We start from the raw sequence: 21,273 nt of genomic DNA, 5'->3' as shown, positions 1-21,273 counted from the left end.
ATCAAAAGGGCCAATCAGTTTCCAAAACTAGTCTCTACCAGACTAACCGTGTCAGAAATAGAGAAAACATTTGCCTGGGGACTTTGGCCAATGGCCCATGGACTGATGGAGGATAACATTCCCATTTGGACCCTCTCTCCGTAGCCGACTCCCTTCATACAATTGACTCTATTTGGCCAATTTCTACTATTTTCCCAGCGACCCGCGGAGACTGGTAGAGGCTATTCCAAAACCATCCTTTGGCCCTATTGATATTGCCTTGCCACCAATAGATCTGCTTGGTGATTAGGGTTCACTAGCAATACCTCTCGGTCAGTGGTAGGGTCCACATATTTGTCAGTTGGTTGAGTGACTCATCTCTCTGTGTGGACAGTGACCTAGTTTTCTTGGCATGTCAACTCCTGTTTACAAAACCTTGGACAAGGTTGGGAACACTGGCTTCTGAGTGAAACTCTACCCAGGTCTGTTTTCTCCCAAGGTAGGCTCACTTTCATTGGTCACCAGGTGTAAAGTTTGTTAATGTTATCATAGCCAATCTCTTCTATGTTTTATGTAGTGGTCAAATCTCCAAGTGAGAATGGTTAAAAACTTAAAAAGTTTCAGCTCATTTTTTGTAGGTGTTTTTACTCATTTTCAGAATGTTTTGAGTGGTATGGTTATTACTTTATGAGAAAGGATGGAGTTTGTTTTTTGGATTCTCTGTCGACGTGTCTGTGTTTCTGTGTGTACTCTTGCCATTTTCAATATCCACGTTCATGTAATGAAGCAGCGTTGCCAATAGAAATCTATCACCAACTATATTATGTTCATTTAGTCCCCTTTCCTACACTATGGTCTACCGGTATGCTACTTGATTTTCCTCTGACCTTGCTATCCAATTTTGTTTTTGAAATATCTGAAGATCTTAATTTTCATACTGTACAATACCAGTTTCAAAAGCAGATATATGGGATGGGAAGCACTGTAGACTATCATTATAATTTATATCCCCTTTCCAGGAAATGATACAGTTGGGTAAAAGAGCTACCTGTCCCACGGACTGCCTAGTTATTGTCCATTGTTGTTGGGTATGGAAGTGATCATGACTGTTCAGGAAGGGTGCCTATTGTTGTATTGTGTTCTGAGGAAGCAATCAATGGTGTGTTATAGGAATTACATAATGGATTGGAAGTTGGGCAGACAGGTACTGTATAGGACAGGTTGTTGCTCTGTATAACAGTTGGGAATGAGGAAAGTCAGAGTCGAGCCAACTAGCTTTGTAGTGTGTAGCTGTTGTTCTATACGAGACCTTTGAAAGTTTGATTCCAAGAACCAGTTTGTAGAAGTCGCGCAAAGTAAGGCACAGCCTACTTGGTATTTCCTTTACATGCTCCTTTTGCTGCAGGGAAAATTGTAGAAGCTGGCCAAACTAGAAATACCTGTTATTTGCCTGAGGAGTCAGTTGGCCAAATAATCAATCTTCAAGTAGATGTTAGATTGGAAACGTTTTATAACTGACTGGCTTTTTGAAGCCATGATTTTCCATTCCCAACATCTGCTTGGAGATTGAAGAGAATGTTCAGTGGTTAGCAGTACATTTCTGCACATGATGGTAATGAGTAATGATGTCCTCTGACAGTGCACTCCTGTTTATTGTTGTGCGATGTTCTGGTTGTCAGCTAAAGGAAACAATCTGGCCTGAGTTACAGGAAGTGGTGGTGGACTGGTTTGGCCAGTCTGTCTGTAGTACTTATCATGGAGACAGTGAATATTGAAGATACTCATAAATGCTTGATTTAAGTTTGTGAGGTTTATATTTCGCGCTCAGGGGAAAATGGATTTAAGTTCATTCATGGCTGCAGTGCTTATAATAGTCACATACTGCTATGTAGTATTGGACAAAAATGTTTGCGGTGGTTTTAAGTTGGCGGTGAAACGGTCGCTGCGAAACTCCAAACATAAAACCACTGCGGACATTTCTGCATTCACAGTATATCGTAGATGCACCTTGTGACAGAGAGCAGCAAAGATGACATTTGGAGTTAGAACAATGGATAATATTTGTAAGTGATCCGCATTTCATTGTATGGTAATTTTTGGAATGTTTGCTTTACATCATGATTAATCGCTTTATTAGTAATTACCATCCCTCATTAGGCAAACTTAATGAATCATGACTTGCATAATTCTGAATTCTAGTACATGTGTATGTAACAGAAGAAGTTTGCTGCTGTTAGGAATTGACTTGTTGTAACAGTACTCTACGCTGATTGCCCCAAAAGGTAGGGATAATTTGATTTAATTTGTGTCATTTACCCCTGTCAATTATTATTATGACCTAAGGTTCAAATTCTCTTCCAGTACCACTATTACTTTGGTAATCTACATTCTAATATCAAAGAATTTCAGTGTTGTGTTCAAGATAGGTAATTACATTTTGTTTCACTTTGGGTAATACTAATAGTTTGGCAATATACTCCAAAAGCGATCAGTTTTATCATAGCAAGGATATCCTTGATCATAGCTTGTCTTGCCTTTACTGCGCACACTCTTGTTGAAGAGTATTATCGCATGTAATTAGTGCTTGTATCAGGTCTTACAGTTATGGTTGTTACTATTAGTACAGCCACATTTCTTAGATCAGTCTTTTTAGGCTGCATAGTTGGGGTATCATTCCAATTAGGAATCTAATATGGGCTTGACGCCACACAAACACATCCATCCATTTTTTAGAGTAATTAGAGGGCTTAGGTTTTTAGTCTCTCTCAAAAGATTTTCCAGCTCATGTGATACTAAGCCAAGGCAGTGAAGTGTCTCAAATGTGTAGTGTGGCGTTACACCTATTTTCCTGCCCACTAGGCTTTTAGGCTAATTGTTTTCAGGTAAGTCGAGTATCTAGAACAGAACATGATAATATAAATGTACTAGTAATGTTTTATTTTGAAAATATGAAAATCCTTCCGTAATATAAGACTTTCACATGCTTTAACGTGTTTAGGTGACGGTGTGTAGTGTTATCTAAAATTTCTGTTTTTTGAAATAACATAGATATTTTCCTGTACAGTCTAGCAATCAACAACATTGTCAACAATGACTGTCATGCATTGTCATTTTTTGTGTGAAATTGTTGTGGCAAGACCAAAGTTATTACCTGGTTCTTTAATAAGGAAAAAAGGAAAATAAAGAAATTAGAAAAATGGACTTATAACAAGCAATATTGGGCTACTTTCTTTCGACATATTTGCATGGTTACCTTCATTTTATGGCATCTGTATATATAGCACGACATTGATAAAGTTAGTTAGAATCTAGCCTCATAATCCTCCTATGACACTCGTACAATGTTCCTTGTTTCCACTCATCTTGACCAAGGAAAGAAAAAAATTGTCTGCCCTCATTAGAATAACAATACTTAATTGTACCCCTTGCAGCGAGAAGCATTTTCCTCTTCACGCTTGTCCCGATTTGCATCTGATCGAGAGCTTTCATACTTTCTTTTCAGATGTATGAGTCTTTATCTCAAACCTGTAACAATGGGCCATTGTGATGCAATTTACGACAATCGGCTGTTTTAAAGACCTCGAACAGCGTAAAACGAATGGATCTCAAGTGGGTGATGATTACGAGAAATGACCCCATGATGAACTGGTTTGCTAATAACTACATTTGAGGTGCCAAAAATTATGTCACTGTAACAGAAACTACTGTATCATATGAAAACTAAAAATGTGTTTGTTGTAAATTGAACTTTAAAGTGGATTTGGTCTAAGGTCGCAGATAAAACAGTATTTTAAAAAAGTATATGTACACATGTACTTACTTATACATGTATAACCAAATAGCCAACATGCTTTTCAGTGTTTAAAGTTTCATCATTATCTGTCTACTGTATGTTTCCTTCATTTTCCCCTGTTGGTGGCAAGGTTAAGTTCAAAGTTAGCCTAAAATCAGTTATCTCCAGGAAAAGATACTGTTCAGTTTTGTAATAGCTATTTTGCCAACATCCAGATTTCCTGAGGGCAGGAAGTCTTTAGACACTGTGGCTGTGGAATTCAGGCATGTGGATCTTCAAATGGCAAAAGAAGACAGAAATAGGCTTGTTCAAACCCCGAGTGCGACGTTTCTCGTAACACCCAGGTTTTTATCGGAGGAAACGATGTGGGATCTCCAAGTCCCTCGGGAAGCTCATCCTGGAAACCCCAGTAGATACTTCCTCCTCGTTAGAGCATTGTTGCCAGGATAATTAGCACGTGTTCGTTAAGTAAACACACACAGCAGTCTGTTTGTCTGGCTCACACTCTGGTCTGACTGTAGACTTGTAGTCTCTTCCAGGCCTCTCGGGCTGAGTCTCTGCAGACTGAAAAAATGTATTGGCCAAAATAGGGGGAATGTTTTATCATGGTTTGGTCACCAAATCATATGGAGTATCGACTTGCAAATGGGAACTCTATGGCTTCCTTACTCCTCTGGGAAATTTCTTCCGAAACTACTTTTACATTCCATGGAATCTAGTAGAGACTACTAAGTACTACAGTTGTAGCAGGACTTTGTTGCTGCTCCTGTTTCTGCAAAAGTGCAAGACTTTGTCTCAAAGTTTGAGTGTTTTCAAGAAAGTTCTGCTGGCTGAAGGTCATAGGCTAAAGGGTATGTTTGCTACGTGAATAGAATAAGAATTACAATGATTTGAATGGGAACAATAGCAGTGATGGATGTTGTTCAAATTGACACTGAAATGAAGGATACTGTATTATGTATATGTAAATAAGCTTAATTGACACCATGTTCATTAGCATTTGCTTGCTCAAATCTTACAGTATTGTTCTGTAGTACTTGAAATACAGGGTAATTTTGATAATACGTTTATTGCAAGTTCTTGCCCGTAGGCTAATTGCAAGTACATGTAACATGAAAGAACGGACAGACAATATATAACAAGTACAATACAGCATTGTAACAGCAAGTAACTTTTCTAGTCTAAATACTAACACTTAATTCTTATTCTAACACTTTATTTAATATGCTTTCCTGATCTAGCGATTTTTTTAAATTGTTACCTCAAAATGAATATATACATGTATATAGGAATTGTTGGTTAATTATAAGAAGCTGGTCTTGACTTGAGGACGGGGTGGCTGACTTGAGACTTTATTACTAGTATATGACCCCCACTCAATGATTTATTTGTACTTTTGGAAAACAGTGCATATTTGCTATCTGTGGTACCTAATGTGTATTTCAACATGTATCATGTCTGTCAGCAGTCCATGATGTCCATGGAGGCAAACTCTGGAAGGAACAACAACAAACCTTCCCTACAAAAATGCTTTTGATGTTCTGATCATTTTTTTAATGCCACTGTACAAAGTGATATTCATGTATAAAGGTCATGTGTAGACTTGGGATTCTTGAATGATTATATCACTCTAATATGAGGTTACAGTTACACATACAGTAGTTGGAGATTTTCTTTCAGTTTCATGGAATGTTTACGTTTTCCCTTGTAGCTTGTCGGTAAGAAATGTTGATACACGTCTGACGTCAGGTCTTGTTTTTGTTTATTTTTCTCCAGGTTTCTGGCTGAGGTAACCCAAAGAACCAAAGTTACCACAACTACCTCTAGTGAACCACAGTCAACTTCAACAGCAATACTAGACTCGAATCCCAGGTACCAAATGAGGAGTCAGTCCACTTGATTCGAATCGGAGGAGGTAACTGAGAGGCTAGCTTCAGTATGATGTCCCCTGGGAGATGGCTGAAACATGTGTGGCTCTTGTCAGCACCCAGACAGGGTCTGCAGGGGTAAACACACGCCAGTACAACTGTAGTCTGCCCTGACAGAAAGGGCCGAAGTAGAAAACTCGCAGGCTTCTCAACCGGATTTCAAACGGAGACATAGTCGCTGGTGTTGTGTAGAGTCTACCAAGTTGCTCTGTGGATGTACATAACTGTTGTTGCTATAACAGGAGTCAAAACTCAATAGCCATATGTCATAGCAGCCTGCTGTGACAAGGTAGGAGCAAGCTGACACATTTACCACTGGATTCCTGAGGACGACTTTACTCTCCTGTTGTATCCAGACCGCTAGCAGAAATAAGGTCGTGATTCAACTGGCATTGCGGAGCACTGATTCACACAGGATATATGAACTGAAGAAACGTTCATAACGCCTAAAATCAAGCAGGCAGATACCTCGCACTTCTAGTAGCTGAAACAGTGGTGTTATTGTGATATTCATTGTACGATACTCACAGTTTTCGTACAACTCTAACATAAGAGTTTAGAATCTGCACAACGCACAAGTTGTTTGCAAGACAATTTCCGAACTGTCGTGAAGTACGAAGCCTAGAAAGAAGCATGATGCAGTACCATAGCGTGTTAGTACTGAGAAGGTTGCAGTGTTTGTGTCTGTTGGTGGTCTTGGCCCTACAGACGGCCAGAGGAAACCAGCCAAGTACGGACCTGCCCAGGGACCTATCCAAATACTACTGGAAAACAGGTGAGTCCTCAGGTTACAGTGTTAAAACACAAGCTTGAAAAGAATTTAGAAAAAATGCTTGCAAGTTGAAAAAAAAAGCATTTTTTCTTGGAGAATTGGAAGGGTAATTGTCCGTATTTGACATTGAATGATAAATGGAAAAGGGATGAACAGTACTGTAACAATTTGTATATGTGTATCAGGGCTCGAAATAGTGGGTGCATGTGCACCCAGTGCACCTAATTTTTGACTGTGGGTGCACTGGTGCACCTATATATTTTTTCTGAGCCTATAGGGTTAAGGTACTATTTTACACTAGTATACAGAATATTCTTGAAATGTAAGTATAAAAAGCAGCATGATAACTTTTTGCTGTACTTTATTTAATGTATTATTTGTTTGAAATTTTAAAGTTAGCTATAGAATTACAGATTGAAGTTCTTAAGAAAGGCAGCAGCGTTAAACTTTGTAATTATGTTCAGAAGAACATTCAACTTTATTTTATCTGGTGCACCCAAAATTCTTTCTGTGCACCCAATTTTTTTAGTTGGGTGCACCAGTGCACCTATTCCCAAAGATGAATTTCGAGCCCTGTGTATATAATACTAGGCCATGAAAATGTTTGATATGGGTGTTCAGAACTGGATGATATTTTACGATATCACACAGGCTTCTACTTGTATCACATTAAGCTTCCATAGACTAATTCGAACACCCTCTTGAAGCCTTAAAAGGAATACTAGTACTCTATTCAATGTACATGTACATTTTACCTGTAATTCTATGGAAATCCAGTTCCCATAATTTTTTTTCTTTGTTTCGTTGCCAAATGTAACAGAATAATTGACAAGATATTCTGACGCTTTGAGAATACGTCATCTAATTTTCATATTACACATCATGTATGGAAATCCCATAATCTTTTGATTTGTGTGTTCAAACACCTTTGTTGACATTGTAGGCAGCCATAGTCTGAGTAATTGTAGGGAGAGAGGTAAAATCTTTATACAACAGAACATAGTGTGTTGTAGACCAGGTTCTAATCTTGACAAGACATCTCTGTTAGTGTTACAGTAGAATCTATATACCGCATGGGAACATGTAAATACAGACTTAGCTTGATGAGATAGCTTCAATGCCATCCTAAAGTACTGCCATCCTAATAAGCAAGTTTAATAGGCAAGGGAATAGGCCCAAAACTAGGGACCAAATATGTCGAGATCTATTTTAGAAGTTCTCTAGGGAAGGGGGTGCACTGGTGCCATACCATGCATGTGTTAGGGTTAGTGTCTAGGGAGGGGGTCTGGCACTAGTTTGGTGTCAGTGTAGTGATAGACAGCTGTTAGCTGATAGGCTGGCTTGTAGTATGTGTACGCTACAGGGTTTTAAACCATTGGAAATAGGAAGGGATCGAGTTACACTTGTAACAGTAGTACAGACACATGTTAGTGATACACAGATATGAGTTGTGTATACAGGTAAGAGATGTGGCTCCATGTTACCTTTATATACTGTAGATTCATGTTTGTTCACGAGTGGGTCTTTATTTGGGGGTAGAACTAAGAAGGGGAAAGGAGGTAGTTTGTGACTGAAAACACGTTCACTGTGACATTTTATCAACAGAGAGGCGAAAATGAAACATAGGGTCGGAACATTTAAAGATTTACAGTTGCTGAAAGGGATAACTGAAAAATGCCTCTACTTGGAATGAATGAACGAACGAATGAAGGAACAAACAAACAAATATCTCTTGCAAGAGCCAGATTCTCAGCTTTTCACCTCATCCTCTTATCTGTTTTTTTAAGAATCCTCCTGGCACTGTCAATAGTGTCATATCAGAACATCTTTGGCAAAACCCTGTCTTCAATTTAGATCTAGCAAAGGATGATAAAAGTTTGATTAACATCAACTGTCATCATTCTGCCAGTCACCCAAACTGTGATAAAAAGGAAATATTTCTCTCTGAATTATAGAATTGATAAAAGTATGGATAATCCGTGAATAGTTTCATCAGGTTGGTAAGTCACTGAATAAAAAAGACTCTTTTGACACAACCAAGAATACTGAAACTGAAAGTAAATACAATGTGACTACAGTGGCGAATGGAATGTATTTAATAAAACATGCTTGATTTTTGTGGTTTCCCTTGTATGCTGGTGAGACAATAGACAACACCGCATGACTCTTGTCTATGTGGTAGGAATTATCCGCACTCTCACACAAGAAGGAGAAGGAGCCTGAATGGGCTTGGTAACTTTAATGTATAGCAGAGATTGTCGAACACGGGTGGGTGGGCGGGACTCAGAAATTCGAACCGTGTTACTGCTAGCACGCTGGCGTGGCTATGGCGTGGATGACGTGTCTACTGATCACGTGAGCTAGGGTTCGAACGGCTAATTAGCATATTTGAGCCTTCGCCCAAATCGTCACAATTATCCGCACTCTCACACAAGAAGGAGAAGGAGCCTGAATGGGCTTGGTAACTTTAATGTATAGCAGAGATTGTCGAACACCAAGACCAAGCCCAGCGGGAGATTATGCGAGTAGGGGAGAGTGCGGGAGTTGCGACGAGAGGAGCGTGGTGGAGCAGTAGTGACAAGCTACTGAGAGTCTGTAGCAACTAGTCCTCGGTACCAAGGAATGTGAAGAAGTGTGAGCTGCCGATAAGATATTACTGGTGGCATCAACTGGTATACGGCCGTTGTTTGTAACAGCAAAGCTAGTAAATTAGCCAGCGCCAAGACTAGTGCAACTTAGCAAGCTAGGGAAGACTGACGACCAACAGTTAAACAAACTAAACAGCCTAAGGCTAACAGGTGAGCAAACTAAAACAACCGTAACCTAACAGTTGAGTAATAACCTTAACCTAACAGGTGGGTAACTATTTTAAACAACTGCACCATTGTCTCTAAGCCACAAGACGAATGTATGAACACTGTCCTAAACACTTGATTATATGACATGTGCTGTCATACTGAACTAGCCGCTACTAGTACTAGAGTCCGAAGTTGGCTGCTGATAATGTCTATAGGAGTGCGCTTCGTGAAGGAAGTCTTTCTACTGCAAGTACATCTGGAGAATCAGTCTTTGCTAAACAGTCCCTTCAATAGACTAAGCTGGTTGCTCCAGCGAACTGTTCTGGGGAGTCAGTCGTTGCTAAACAGTCCTTCCAATAGACTAATCTGGTGGCTCCAGCGAACTGTTCTGTAGCTTCTCCGCGATCAGCTTGGAATACTCGCACCTCTTGTCGAAGGAGCAGTCCAAGTACAGTTCGAACGCGTTTGAAGACCAGTCGCCTAACAGTTTAATCACCTGTGGGTCAGCACCGCAGTGCCACGCGTAAGTCGCCCCGCCGCGTCTGAAACTATGTCCCGAATAACTCCCTGGGGTGAAGCCTGCCGCGGATAATAACGACTTCAAGTGGTGGACGAACGTGTCATGGGTGAGGGAGATGAGTCCGCCTCCGTTACCTGGGACCAGGAACGCCGGCCCGTCTGGGTCGGCCGGGAACATGTTACACATATTGACGTATGCGTACTGAGGACACAGGGGATGCCCTTGCAGTACGGGCAATGGTAGGAGAAGCACCTTTTGCCGAAACTGGATCGTCTTCGACCAAGTCACCTGAACCAGGAGTCCATCCTTGGAAACTTGAATGGCGCGACGCGTTAGCTGCTTGCGTGGGTCGAATGCTGACTGTGAACGCGGTACTATGTTCGACTTCCGTGGCAAAGTGAAGAAGGCCACGCAGAAGCTGCCCACAGCGTGGCGTGCATGGGCCTTGTCAGGTCCAACAACTCCCGGATTTTGAGCAGGATGGCAGGCGTGATAGGGAGCTTTCGCTCTGGCACATGTGGGGAACCTCTACGGAAGGAAGACACGACGAGCTTCAGTTCGAAGCTGTTCTCGGGCGGTTCGAAGTCGTGAAATCGTTGCAACATGCGTGCCCCGTGTACATACAGCTGGACGCTACTCGGGCTCCGCAAGGAGCGCGTAAGGAATTGTGCGTAACGGGTGAGAGTTTTCCAGTCAGTCGGTAGAGCAGGTAGTTTGAAAAACTCACAGAATAGTAGAAATGCCCTCCACTGCGTTCGGAAATTGGCGAAAGTGCCCGCCGCGAAAGCCGACAGCTTTGCGTCCTCTACGTCTGAGTCCAATCGCCGTAGCAAGGTGCAGGTACCTGGAAGGATTACAGTGTGTCAGTAACTCGAAATGTCGTGGGCAGACAACAACGCTGGCTGTGCGCTGCCCGGCCGTCAGGCGTTTGAATTCGTTCTCGTGGTACTGCGAAGTCGACCAGCGGCTGAGGTGGTCACTCGAATTGTGCCTTGTGGCAACGCCCGCTGGGGAGTATCACTCGTAGAGTCGCAGGTACACCCGACCTGAAAACCGTCCCTCGAATTGTGCCTCATGGCAACGCCCGCTGGGGGATGTACAGTCATGGAAACATCTGCTGCTCTAGAGGAAACCTGACTTTGCCTGGCGGCGACGCCCTCTTGGAGGGGAGACGAGGCGAAAGAATCTGTACCAATTCTTGTCATATCTAGAAGAACATTGTCCGCACCGTGCAACGAATGACTGTCTGAATGTCTTGAAACTACTTGCTTTTCGCCAGCCGTGAACGTGACTGGTGAACCGTGGCAGTTCTGAAGTGAAACACTAGAACCAAGGCTTGGTTCGATCGTCCCATCAATACCGTCGGTATTTCCGGCAACTATACTCCCTTCGTCAGAATCTAATATTTTCTCCCTCTCTGCTACAACAACATCAAAATCCTGAACGGAAACACGATAACTGCTGGCCTCTGTGCCTGCAACATCGCTACAAACTGTGTGGGAAGACCCGCTACGCTCATCACTGTGGCGAGTTGAAAACTGTAAACAACTGTCCGAAACACGAGGAGCATTGTCTGAGCAGATGGACATGTCGCTACCGTCAGTGGGAGGTAGACTGTAAACATGATCCTCACTGTGGCGAGTTGAATGTCGGACGATACTGAACGAAACACAAGAACTATCGTCTGTGTTGATTGACACATCGCTACAATCTACGTAGGGAAGGCTGTTGAAACTATCCGCGCTGTGGCGGGTTGAATACGGAAAAACTGACCGGGTCGACTCTTCAATTGTTGAGTCGCAGGTACACCCGACCCGAAAATTGTCACTCGAATTGTGCCTTGTGGCAACGCCCGCTGGGGGAGTATCACTCGTAGAGTCGCAGGTACACCCGACCTGAAAACCGTCACTCGAATTGTGCCTTGTGGCAACGCCCGCTGGGGGAGTATCACTCGTAGAGTCGCAGGTACAGCCGACCTGAAAACCGTCACTCGAATTGTGCCTTGTGGCAACGCCCGCTGGGGGAGTATCACTCGTAGAGTCGCAGGTACACCCGACCTGAAAACCGTCACTCGAATTGTGCCTTGTGGCAACGCCCGCTGGGGGAGTATCACTCGTAGAGTCGCAGGTACACCCGACCTGAAAACCGTCACTCGAATTGTGCCTTGTGGCAACGCCCGCTGGGGGAGTATCACTTGTAGAGTCGCAGGTACACCCGACCTGAAAACCGTCACTCGAATTGTGCCTCATGGCAACGCCCGCTGGGGGATGTACAGTCATGGAAACATCGGCTGCTCTAGAGGAAACCTGACTTTTGCCTGGCGGCGACGCCCTCTTGGAGGGGAAACGAGACGAAAGAATCTGTACCAATTCTTGTCATATCTGTATTGTCATAACTGTAAACAACTGTCCGAAACACGAGGAGCATTGTCTGAGCGGATGGACATGTCGCTACCGTCAGTGGGAGGTAGACTGTAAACATGATCCTCACTGTGGCGAGTTAAATGTCGGACGCTACTGAAGGAAACACGAGAACTATCTGACTTTGCCTGGCGGCGACGCCCTCTTGGAGGGGAAACGAGACGAAAGAATCTGTACCAATTCTTGTCATATCTGTATTGTTAAAACTGTAAACAACTGTCCGAAACACGAGGAGCATTGTCTGAGCGGATGGACATGTCGCTACCGTCAGTGGGAGGTAGACTGTAAACATGATCCTCACTGTGGCGAGTTGAATGTCGGACGCTACTGAAGGAAACACAAGAACTATCGTCTGTGTTGATTGACACATCGCTACAATCTGCGTAGGGAAGGCTGTTGAAACTATCCGCACTGTGGCGAGTTAGATACGGAAAACTGATGACAGAAGCGAGCTGAACGTGGCTACTAGAAGGAGACGGACGTGGACAAACAGAAACCAAACTCACAGTTCTCCGCACGGTAGTGTCCCCGGCTCTTGAGCCGGTCCCCGTGCCCTTGGGTGGGCGGGCTTATCACGCAGTGCTGTCAGCCGTCTGCACTCGCGTCTGCTTGGTTTCCCGCCTCTTGCGTTCGCAGTCGGCTTCTGCGTGCTTGTATTTCATTGACTTGCTCTCCCAGCAGAATCGACAGCAGTGGTCGAAACGGCACGTTGAGAGGAAACAGTTGTTTTTGTTGAAGCCCCAGCATATCTGCGGTGTCGTCTGTGTTGACGTGCCGCCATCACCGGAATCCGCCGGCTTGAGGTTGTCCTTATTTCCGTCGAAAAACCTCTCCTTCAAATGCGCCCAGTCCGACCACACGCCTGGGACGCTCATTGCCTCGCTGACCGCGGCAGCATGGAAAGTACGCACGTGAGCCCACTTGTACCTAGCCAATCTGTCGAAGCAATACTGCAACACAGAGAGACGGCCGAGCAACTCCGAACGTGGCAGATTCTCAGAACGCAACAACGCCATACATCCGGACACAAACTCTCCGAGCGACAATTCATCATACTTCTTCGGTTCGGAGCTGTCTAAGTTGTACACGAATGCTTCTGGGGACAGCGGCTTACCTTCGTCTTTCCTCTTCTTTCCGGCTCCCGCTAGCGCGCACTTGGTGTCCACTGCGTGCTGCAGAGCTGCGTTTTCGCGTAGCTGCTGTAAGGTGATATCTCCCTCTCCTAACACCATCTTGTCTTGCTGGCCTTGTAGGGGTTTCCCGGTAATGGTCGCGCGGGCCGCCATAGCTGCTTGTGCTTGCTTGAGTTCGTCCTCCAAGGCGGCGACCTCACTCTCCAACTTTACCTTAGCCAGCCGCTCGAGCAGGGCCTCCTTCTTCTTCTCTAGCTCTGCAGTGGCGCTCTCGTGCGACGGCTGCTCCGGCGAGTCCTTCACGTTGTCCTTCTCTTGGCCATGTGGTGGGGGAGGGTCCTTGACCCGCTCGGAAGGAGGGTCTATCCCCTCACAATGCTTACTCCCTTTACCCTCCGGGTGCAGGATCAACTCCTCGCCGCAACCTGGGCATCGTTTCCGTCTCACCATGGTCGAGTAAAGGGCACAAGGCGGAGATTATAACGGAGAAATTCACTCAGAAATTCGAACCGTGTTACTGCTAGCACGCTGGCGTGGCTATGGCGTGGATGACGTGTCTACTGATCACGTGAGCTAGGGTTCGAACGGCTAATTAGCATATTTGAGCCTTCGCCCAAATCGTCACAATTATTGATAGTAATGGTGAAATGATCCTGGTGTGATTTTTAACATGCCCTCAGGCACGATGGATTGATTAAGGGTACTTATGTCGTATCACAGTGATGATAGACATCTGTCCGGCTCTGGAAAACAACAATCTAATTTTGGTGTTTGACATTTCTATTTTCAGTATTGGATATGGCATAAGTGCCATAACTGTAATCAGTGTCACTCAAACTGGGTTTAAGGGTCTTGTTACTTTATTTTTTATTTAATCAACTTGTTCACAGTCATACAGCCCTTCATGTATTGGGGGCTTTGAATACGTCATACTACACCATTGTCGAGTGAACTTAAAAAAAGTTGTATAAGACATTTTATAACGGACATAAGATTACTTTACATTTGACCTCCAACTCACGGAATCTGTTATACAGTACATAAAGTTTGACATATTTAAAGCCCCTGTTTTCAATACTAGTGTGTTCTTTTCCCTTCTTGCATTAAAGATTTTTAAAGAATTTTAGTGGTTTGAATAGAAGCCAGGTTGTTATGGTTAGGAACAATCTCTTTTTTCTGAGGTCCCCCCCTGGAGACCAGAGGTCAGTAGAGCACAATATGAGGCCTGCAACAGCTGGGAGATAGCAGCAGCATAGGGACACAGCCAGGCTGGGTACTGGTGCCTCTTTAAAATTTAAAGCCCAACTGTCATGCCTGCTATTGGTTGTCTCTATTGTCATGAGTGCTGTACTTTTTCGTGAGATATTCCCCTAATGCCACAACAAAGAACTGTTACAGTAGATCTATCTGCGGGAGATTAGGAAAACATGGAAATTTTTGTTGCATTCATACAAGAGAATCGTGTGTTATGCTGCTTTTTGATTGGTGATTTACTACTGATCAAGGATTACTCTTCAAGTCTTTTGTGTTTTATTGTGGTTTAATGTTTGTTCACATTTCCAGAAGCAGTTTCAAACAATTAACATTTTGAGCACATTGTTAATGGGAGTTATAATGGGGGTCTCTATGGATAGATCTCAACACACAACAGTGCTTTATGCTTAATTCATTAAGACACCAACTAAACTTGACTGGAAAATTTAGATAACTTACATACATGAATGCCTTATACTTATAGAAAAAGGCATGTACATGGTCTTTCAATATAACGAAGAAAATTCAATCCCTCACACAAGTCACATATTCTGTGATTTAGATATGTCAGATTGCAGATGTTAATGTGCAGCAACAGCAACTGGCAGACAGCTGTCAAAAGACACCTTGAACTCTTTCTATTATGTTTGCCCTTGACTCCTGAACATCATGGTTGATCCCTGCTTCTGAGCCCATCCCCTGAAGACTACAACTAGTAGACTAGAACAGATGGGAGCAGTGATGTAGAAGGGAGGAGAGTAGGAATGACAGCATAGGGGCTGGTGTCTCTTTAGATTTGAAGTTGTATGATCATGACTGTCACTGGGGATCATTATACGATGAAGCAGTAGTCTCTAAGTTAAAGAGAGCTTAACACAAATCACTGCTTTTAGTCACAGACCAAGAGTCATGAATGTTATTGGTCAACTGTTTGGTCACTTTCCCCTCAGGACACAACAGTTTCAAGTCATCTTCAATGTTTAATTTCAACACGCTGAAGTATCCATTTGGCTAACAATTCTCTATTGGTCATACAGTTAGGCAGCAGGGAGAAATTAAGTTTCTTCTCCATGTTGCAAAACAATGCAGATATTGTTGCTAAAAGTCTACTGTAGCAGGTTTAAAATCAAGAGGTACAACATTTGTATCTTACATACACTACTAGTACTTCATCTACTTGCCTAATCTTAGGACAAATGAGCAAAGTTTCAACAAATGGTTGTTTTCAGACACATCATTAAATAGAAGTCTCATTAATCAAGTCCATTTTGACCACTTCACTCCAGAACTGACTTGTACAAAAAACTCCTGCTAAGGTTCAAGTTCACATACCAACATGTCAGTCTTACCTAGTTGTCATGGCAACACAGGTCAGAGGTCAGCCTGCTGTTGACAAATTGTCAGACAGGTCAAGAACACTCTTAACTTCTGCCAGGCAATACATCAATGTTGGCCTTGGTGCTGATTACTAAATATTTGTTTTATACAAGTTTATTGTTATTCTGACATTTAGCGGCTGTGACTACTGTAAATTCATTTATTTTTGCTTGAACCTGATTTCATAGGAAGGGAAAGGAGGTTTTCCCAGTTGAAACAATTCTGTAGTACAGTAGTAATGCAATGGAAACAAAAACTCCCACTGTCAAGACTTTTTATTGGAAAGGCCAATGCCAAAGCGGCAGGGATAGATCTAAAATCAACATTTCAAGATTTACACTAATCTTATAATTAAGTTTTATGGCCATGTTATAAAGATTTTCTCATAATTCAGATTTCTTCTTATGGCATAGAAAAATATATTCTTCAGAAATGGCTAAAAGGTCTTGCTGCATTATATTTATAAGAAAATACATTTTTAGGGGCTCTACTATATTTGCATTTTCCAGAGTAGCACAAACCCTCATGACAACCCCTCCAGTATGTGCTGTGTTGTACAGACCACTGTGAACCGGCCAGATGGACCTGTAAGATGATCGTGTACTTTGGTAAGAAAGGCACAGCTGCCTGTATTACAGGGATGTCTATAAACCCCACTTACACTGGTATGAGGAAAGTGCTCGGCAAACAGTGGGTATGGAGGATAATGGATTGTTTGAGCTGCAGAAAAACAAAAAAAACGTCTGTTAATGTTTTTTCATTGGAGAGTCCTGATTTTATTTTATCCCAATAATACATGGCTTATATCTTACATAAGTGAAGTAAAGCAGGTAGAATGGTAAGTTTAATGTCTGAGACAAAGTGTTATTTGCTTTTTCAATAGCTGATAGTATAGTGCAGCTTTGCTACAGCTCACGTTCATTCCCAAGCACAAGTGGGTCGCTCCTAGTCCTACTGTTCTTGATAAGTGTGTTGGGTTCTTTGAAGCACAGACGCTTGAGACCAGCGCCTAAAGTCCCCCCATACACAAGCTTTATGTCACCATCTAAGATGATACATGCAAGGATTTTGCATTGGAAAATTAAACCAAACAAATGATTAATCAAAGCTATGGAGTAGGAGACTAGAATATAAAGTCAGTACACCATGTGTTGTGTCAGCCTGCCATTGTTGTATAGGCTTACAGCCCGTGTTTAGGACCTCCCTGACTTCTGGGTTGGACATCTGTTGATTCAGAGCTTCATTACAAATAAAGAGAAAGAAAAATAAGCAAAGGAAGTGAACTGCAAAAGCTGTCCTTCTTTTGAGACCTGATTCAAAATGCTAAGGTGCACAAAAAATATATTTCTTACTTCTTGACATTTTGGTTTCTCATGTTTATTTCTAGATTTTGATGCTGATAATTATTATTTTTGTTAAATCTGGTACTTTTATTTCATATTTTCTGCATGAAAGTATATACCTTTGTAAGCAACAACAATGGAATTTGTCTATTTTTCTCAGAAAATACTTGTCTAAAAGGCCATCAAGTTGTTGGAATTTTCAAACTTTATTGGCTTTTTTAGTCATTAATCTTTTGTGACAGAAATATCCGCTTATCTTCTTATGACCAAAGCACAATATATCATTTTAAAAATAGAATGTGTACTCATTCACTGATGTTTTTTGTCTAATTTTCCATCATTAGCCCACATGAAGAAGTACCCATTCTTTTGAATACTGGTATTTTGCAAAAGTCTTAAAAAGTCTTTGAAGAAAATTACAGATAATGCTACTCTTTTGAAACCTTCCATTTCCTGAACAATGGAGTTTCCTGGCCGATAATCCCTCAGCCGTTGGTACCTGCAATATGGTCTGCAATCTTAGAAAAAAGGAAAGTACACACACAATACTCGAAGAAAGTGCCTTTCAAGGCTTCTACACTTAGATGCAAAACAGGTTTAAAGTACAAAAGTGGTGATTTATGTGTGCGGCTGGCTTAACAATACGATTTTCTGGTCCTCACATTATCCAAGTGTGCGCGCTCTCAGATGTTTGTGACTACGTGTGTGGCATACGGTATTGTTGGCGAAAGCTTCTTTTATATAGTTCCGCCTCATGGTTTTGCTATCATGGCTGTTTTTCCTCCAGTTGAAATTGTTGTAAGATGTTGCCACAGTTGTTTCTAGCACTGCGTCATGAAACTTCTTGTATGTTTTTCTTTCCATTCTGATATCATGATAATAAGGAAAATACATAGCATTTTTTCTTAAAATCTGTTATTCATATTAGCCATGATGAACATTGTTATGTGGATTTTATCAGATGAAAATTATAGATATCAGACAAGTATTAATATATGCACATTACAGAGAGGGAGAAGGCTTATATACAGCTTTGGCTTCTGTTAAAGGGACTATGATTAAGATGAAAACTATTAATCAGGTCATTAGTTGACTATATTGCTTCTGTTGTGTACAATTGTATGAAACCTGAATCATAAACCATCTGTCCTGACAGTGATAGCCTAGAGGTACAGACAATTGTATTACAGCACGTTTGGTCTCCATTAGTGGTAGAAATTAGGACCATCTGGCAGGTACAAGGTATCCTGAGGGTATGCTGGGGGTTTGGAGGAAAATGGAATGTATCCTGAAGTTCGAGGATATGCTAGGAGTTAACCAATGACTGTATGTCTTTATGATTTGGCAGGAATTTATTATTGAAGCTGGATGTTATTAGTGAATTATTTCGCTATGTCACATTTTTCGATTAAAGTAGTTTCTTTTTTGATATTTGTGGTCACAAAAGAAAGGAAATTGTAATTTTTTTAATGCTGAATTATTGTCACTACCTAAGAAGGCTTGAGGCCAGCCACACAGGCTTTAGAAGAATCTCCTATGCAATGTTTAACTTGAATATGCTCAATGTCTGTTTACAAATTGTAGTTTCCTTGCAGAGCTGTAGATCTAATGGTTGTATGTATAATATGTACGTAGCAGTTGAAATGAATTTTGTTTTGAAATCGGACACATGTCAATCATCTATATCTTATCAGTATTCTGGTGGCTGTGATATCTTGGTATGGGTAGAAGGACTGTGTGCAATTTTCTTATATTAGCACACATTCTATTTCTATTACTGCAGCTTGAAAAGATGATCAGTTAGATAACTGTTAGAGCTACCCAGGCAGCTGTTGGGATCCGTCACCTGCTATAATTACATTCAGGCTCTTTTCTGTGATGAAAACCTGAAGTATTTTGACAAAGAATGTCTATCTTGGCGTCCCAACCTAGTCTTTTTCGTCCTCTCCAGGCAAGAGACTCGACAGCTATGATAGATTTGAATGCAGACTTTAAAAATGACAGGAAAAAAAACTGAATTTTGCCTTTTACTTTATTATTATATAATTGATGGATGTGTTGCTTTGTCATCTTTTGATTTGCCCAAGACCCCAAAATAAGGAATAAGAACATTCTTGTAGGTAATGATGTTAGCTTAAAAAGAAGGTTATAGATTGTTTTAGCCATGATTAGTGCTGGTTACAATTATCACTCCCTCACCCATGGTGCTCTCTCATACTGTGCACCGAGGCCCCCTAGTGGCTCGGGTCAGCAAAACATAACCTCACAGGTGGTGAGTGGGTTTTCTAAAGTGGGTCAGGAGTCTGTTTCTTTCAGACATCATGTATTGTGTAGGAGTTAGGGAAAGAGACATATAGTCAATAGAGTCAGTAAGGATAAAGTACAGAGATCCATGGCAATTTTTTGTCAGCTCGCAAGCTGTTCTTGATTGTTAATCAACACAGAAGTGGTAGAGTATGACTAAAACCTGTGGCAGATTTTTTACATTAAAGTTAACGACTGTAGTGTGATTAGATTTTGCAGGGACTTAATTTCATGGTAGAAAGAGAAAGGACTTGTTCCCAGTACTTAAGTAATGTGCTTGAAACAATTACTGTAGTGCAGAACACATGTTCACAATGTTTTGAGTTAGCAGTGGAAAGATCACCACGAAAACTGACAACATAAAAGCACAGTGAATTTTTCTCCATTTACAGTATCTAATACATTCTGCAGTACCTTCTATCTATAAGGACACTCAGTGCTCATATATCGAACAAAGAGAGTCGATTTTATTTTTGCCTTTTATTATACTTCATTCATCATGCAAATATGTCACAAAAGCAGACAGCAAATTCACAGATGTAAACTGTTAAGGTGCACCCTGTTGGTTTCAATATTATGTATCTGATATAAAAGTGCTGACACGTACATGTATACTTCTCTCCTCCCAGGTCCATGGGGTGACTGTATGGGCAACAGCTGTGGAAATGGCGGCGTCCAGACCAGGACCGTCTGGTGCGAACACGCCGAAAACTGGGCCACGTCGGCGTCAGACTGTAACCACCTCAACCAGCCGCTCAAACAACGCAGCTGCTTCCGCGTGTGTAAGGGACACCGACACATGTTCCAGTGGAGGACGGGAGACTGGGGGGACTGTCGGGCGCGAGACTCCGACCTAAAATCCGCGCTAAGAAATGCCGTCGAGTGTACGTCACTTGGCGTGCAAGAACGTAACGTTACGTGTATACAGAGAACTACGTCAAGCGTAATGCCCGAAGGGATTTGCGAACAGTTTTTCCCCAAGCCGCAAGTTGAACAGAGCTGTGAAGTGCCTTGCCCACAGGACTGCGTAGTTTCCGAGTTCTCGGATTGGAGCAAATGTAGCACGACGTGCGGGGAAGGGACGCAGACGAGAGTACGGAACGTTCTCTTACCCAACCTGCACGGCGGCCGACACTGCCCAGAACTGATGATGATGCGAGTTTGCACCAATATACCTCCCTGTCGGGAACAGCGGAGGCACACGTACTACATCAAAGTCGGTCCGTGGACCAAATGTCGTGAGGATTCCAAGCAATCTAAATCTTCAAGACAAGTTGGCAACGATAATTCAGATCTAAGAGTAACAGCGAGTTATAAGGATGTTACTAAGTCCTCTGAAATTAAGGAGGACAGATCAGAAGACGTCTTAGACAGACCAGGTGTGGGGTACAGAGTCCGACAGGTGAGGTGTATGAGGGAGGATGGACAGCAGGTGTCACTCAGGTGAGGTCGGGATAAGATTATCTCTTCTAGATCTATTGTCTTCTTATTTCTAAATATGCATAATACATAAAGCGCACAGTGGTTTTGAGGAAGCTGTTGCATTTTTGTCAATCAAATTAAAATTTTCCGGTACTCCCACCAAAACCCTTTTCGTGTTGGTTTGTGATTTGTTTGTCTATGTTATGTACAATGACCTATCAAGGTGGGCA

The 21,273-nt window shown here is 42.2% G+C and overlaps 1 protein-coding gene across 1 annotated transcript in view; it reads left to right on the top strand.

Annotated features, from left to right (window-relative positions):
• The first annotated feature begins 6,068 nt into the window (after positions 1-6,068).
• The window catches only part of LOC136445768 (thrombospondin type-1 domain-containing protein 7B-like), a 33,916-nt gene continuing 18,711 nt past the window's right edge, over positions 6,069-21,273 (top strand). Inside the window, exons 1-2 of the mRNA XM_066443906.1 lie at positions 6,069-6,475; positions 20,251-21,064. Of these exons, the coding sequence (XP_066300003.1) occupies positions 6,334-6,475; positions 20,251-21,064 (956 nt within the window). The 5' untranslated portion in view covers positions 6,069-6,333. The remainder of the gene's footprint in view (positions 6,476-20,250; positions 21,065-21,273) is intronic.

This window comes from Branchiostoma lanceolatum, chromosome 12 (genome assembly GCF_035083965.1).
Source record: "Branchiostoma lanceolatum isolate klBraLanc5 chromosome 12, klBraLanc5.hap2, whole genome shotgun sequence".
In the NCBI taxonomy this organism is placed as follows: domain Eukaryota; kingdom Metazoa; phylum Chordata; class Leptocardii; order Amphioxiformes; family Branchiostomatidae; genus Branchiostoma; species Branchiostoma lanceolatum.
The sequence above is the reverse complement of the archived record's forward strand: the minus strand, read 5'-3'. Positions and strand labels throughout refer to the sequence as shown.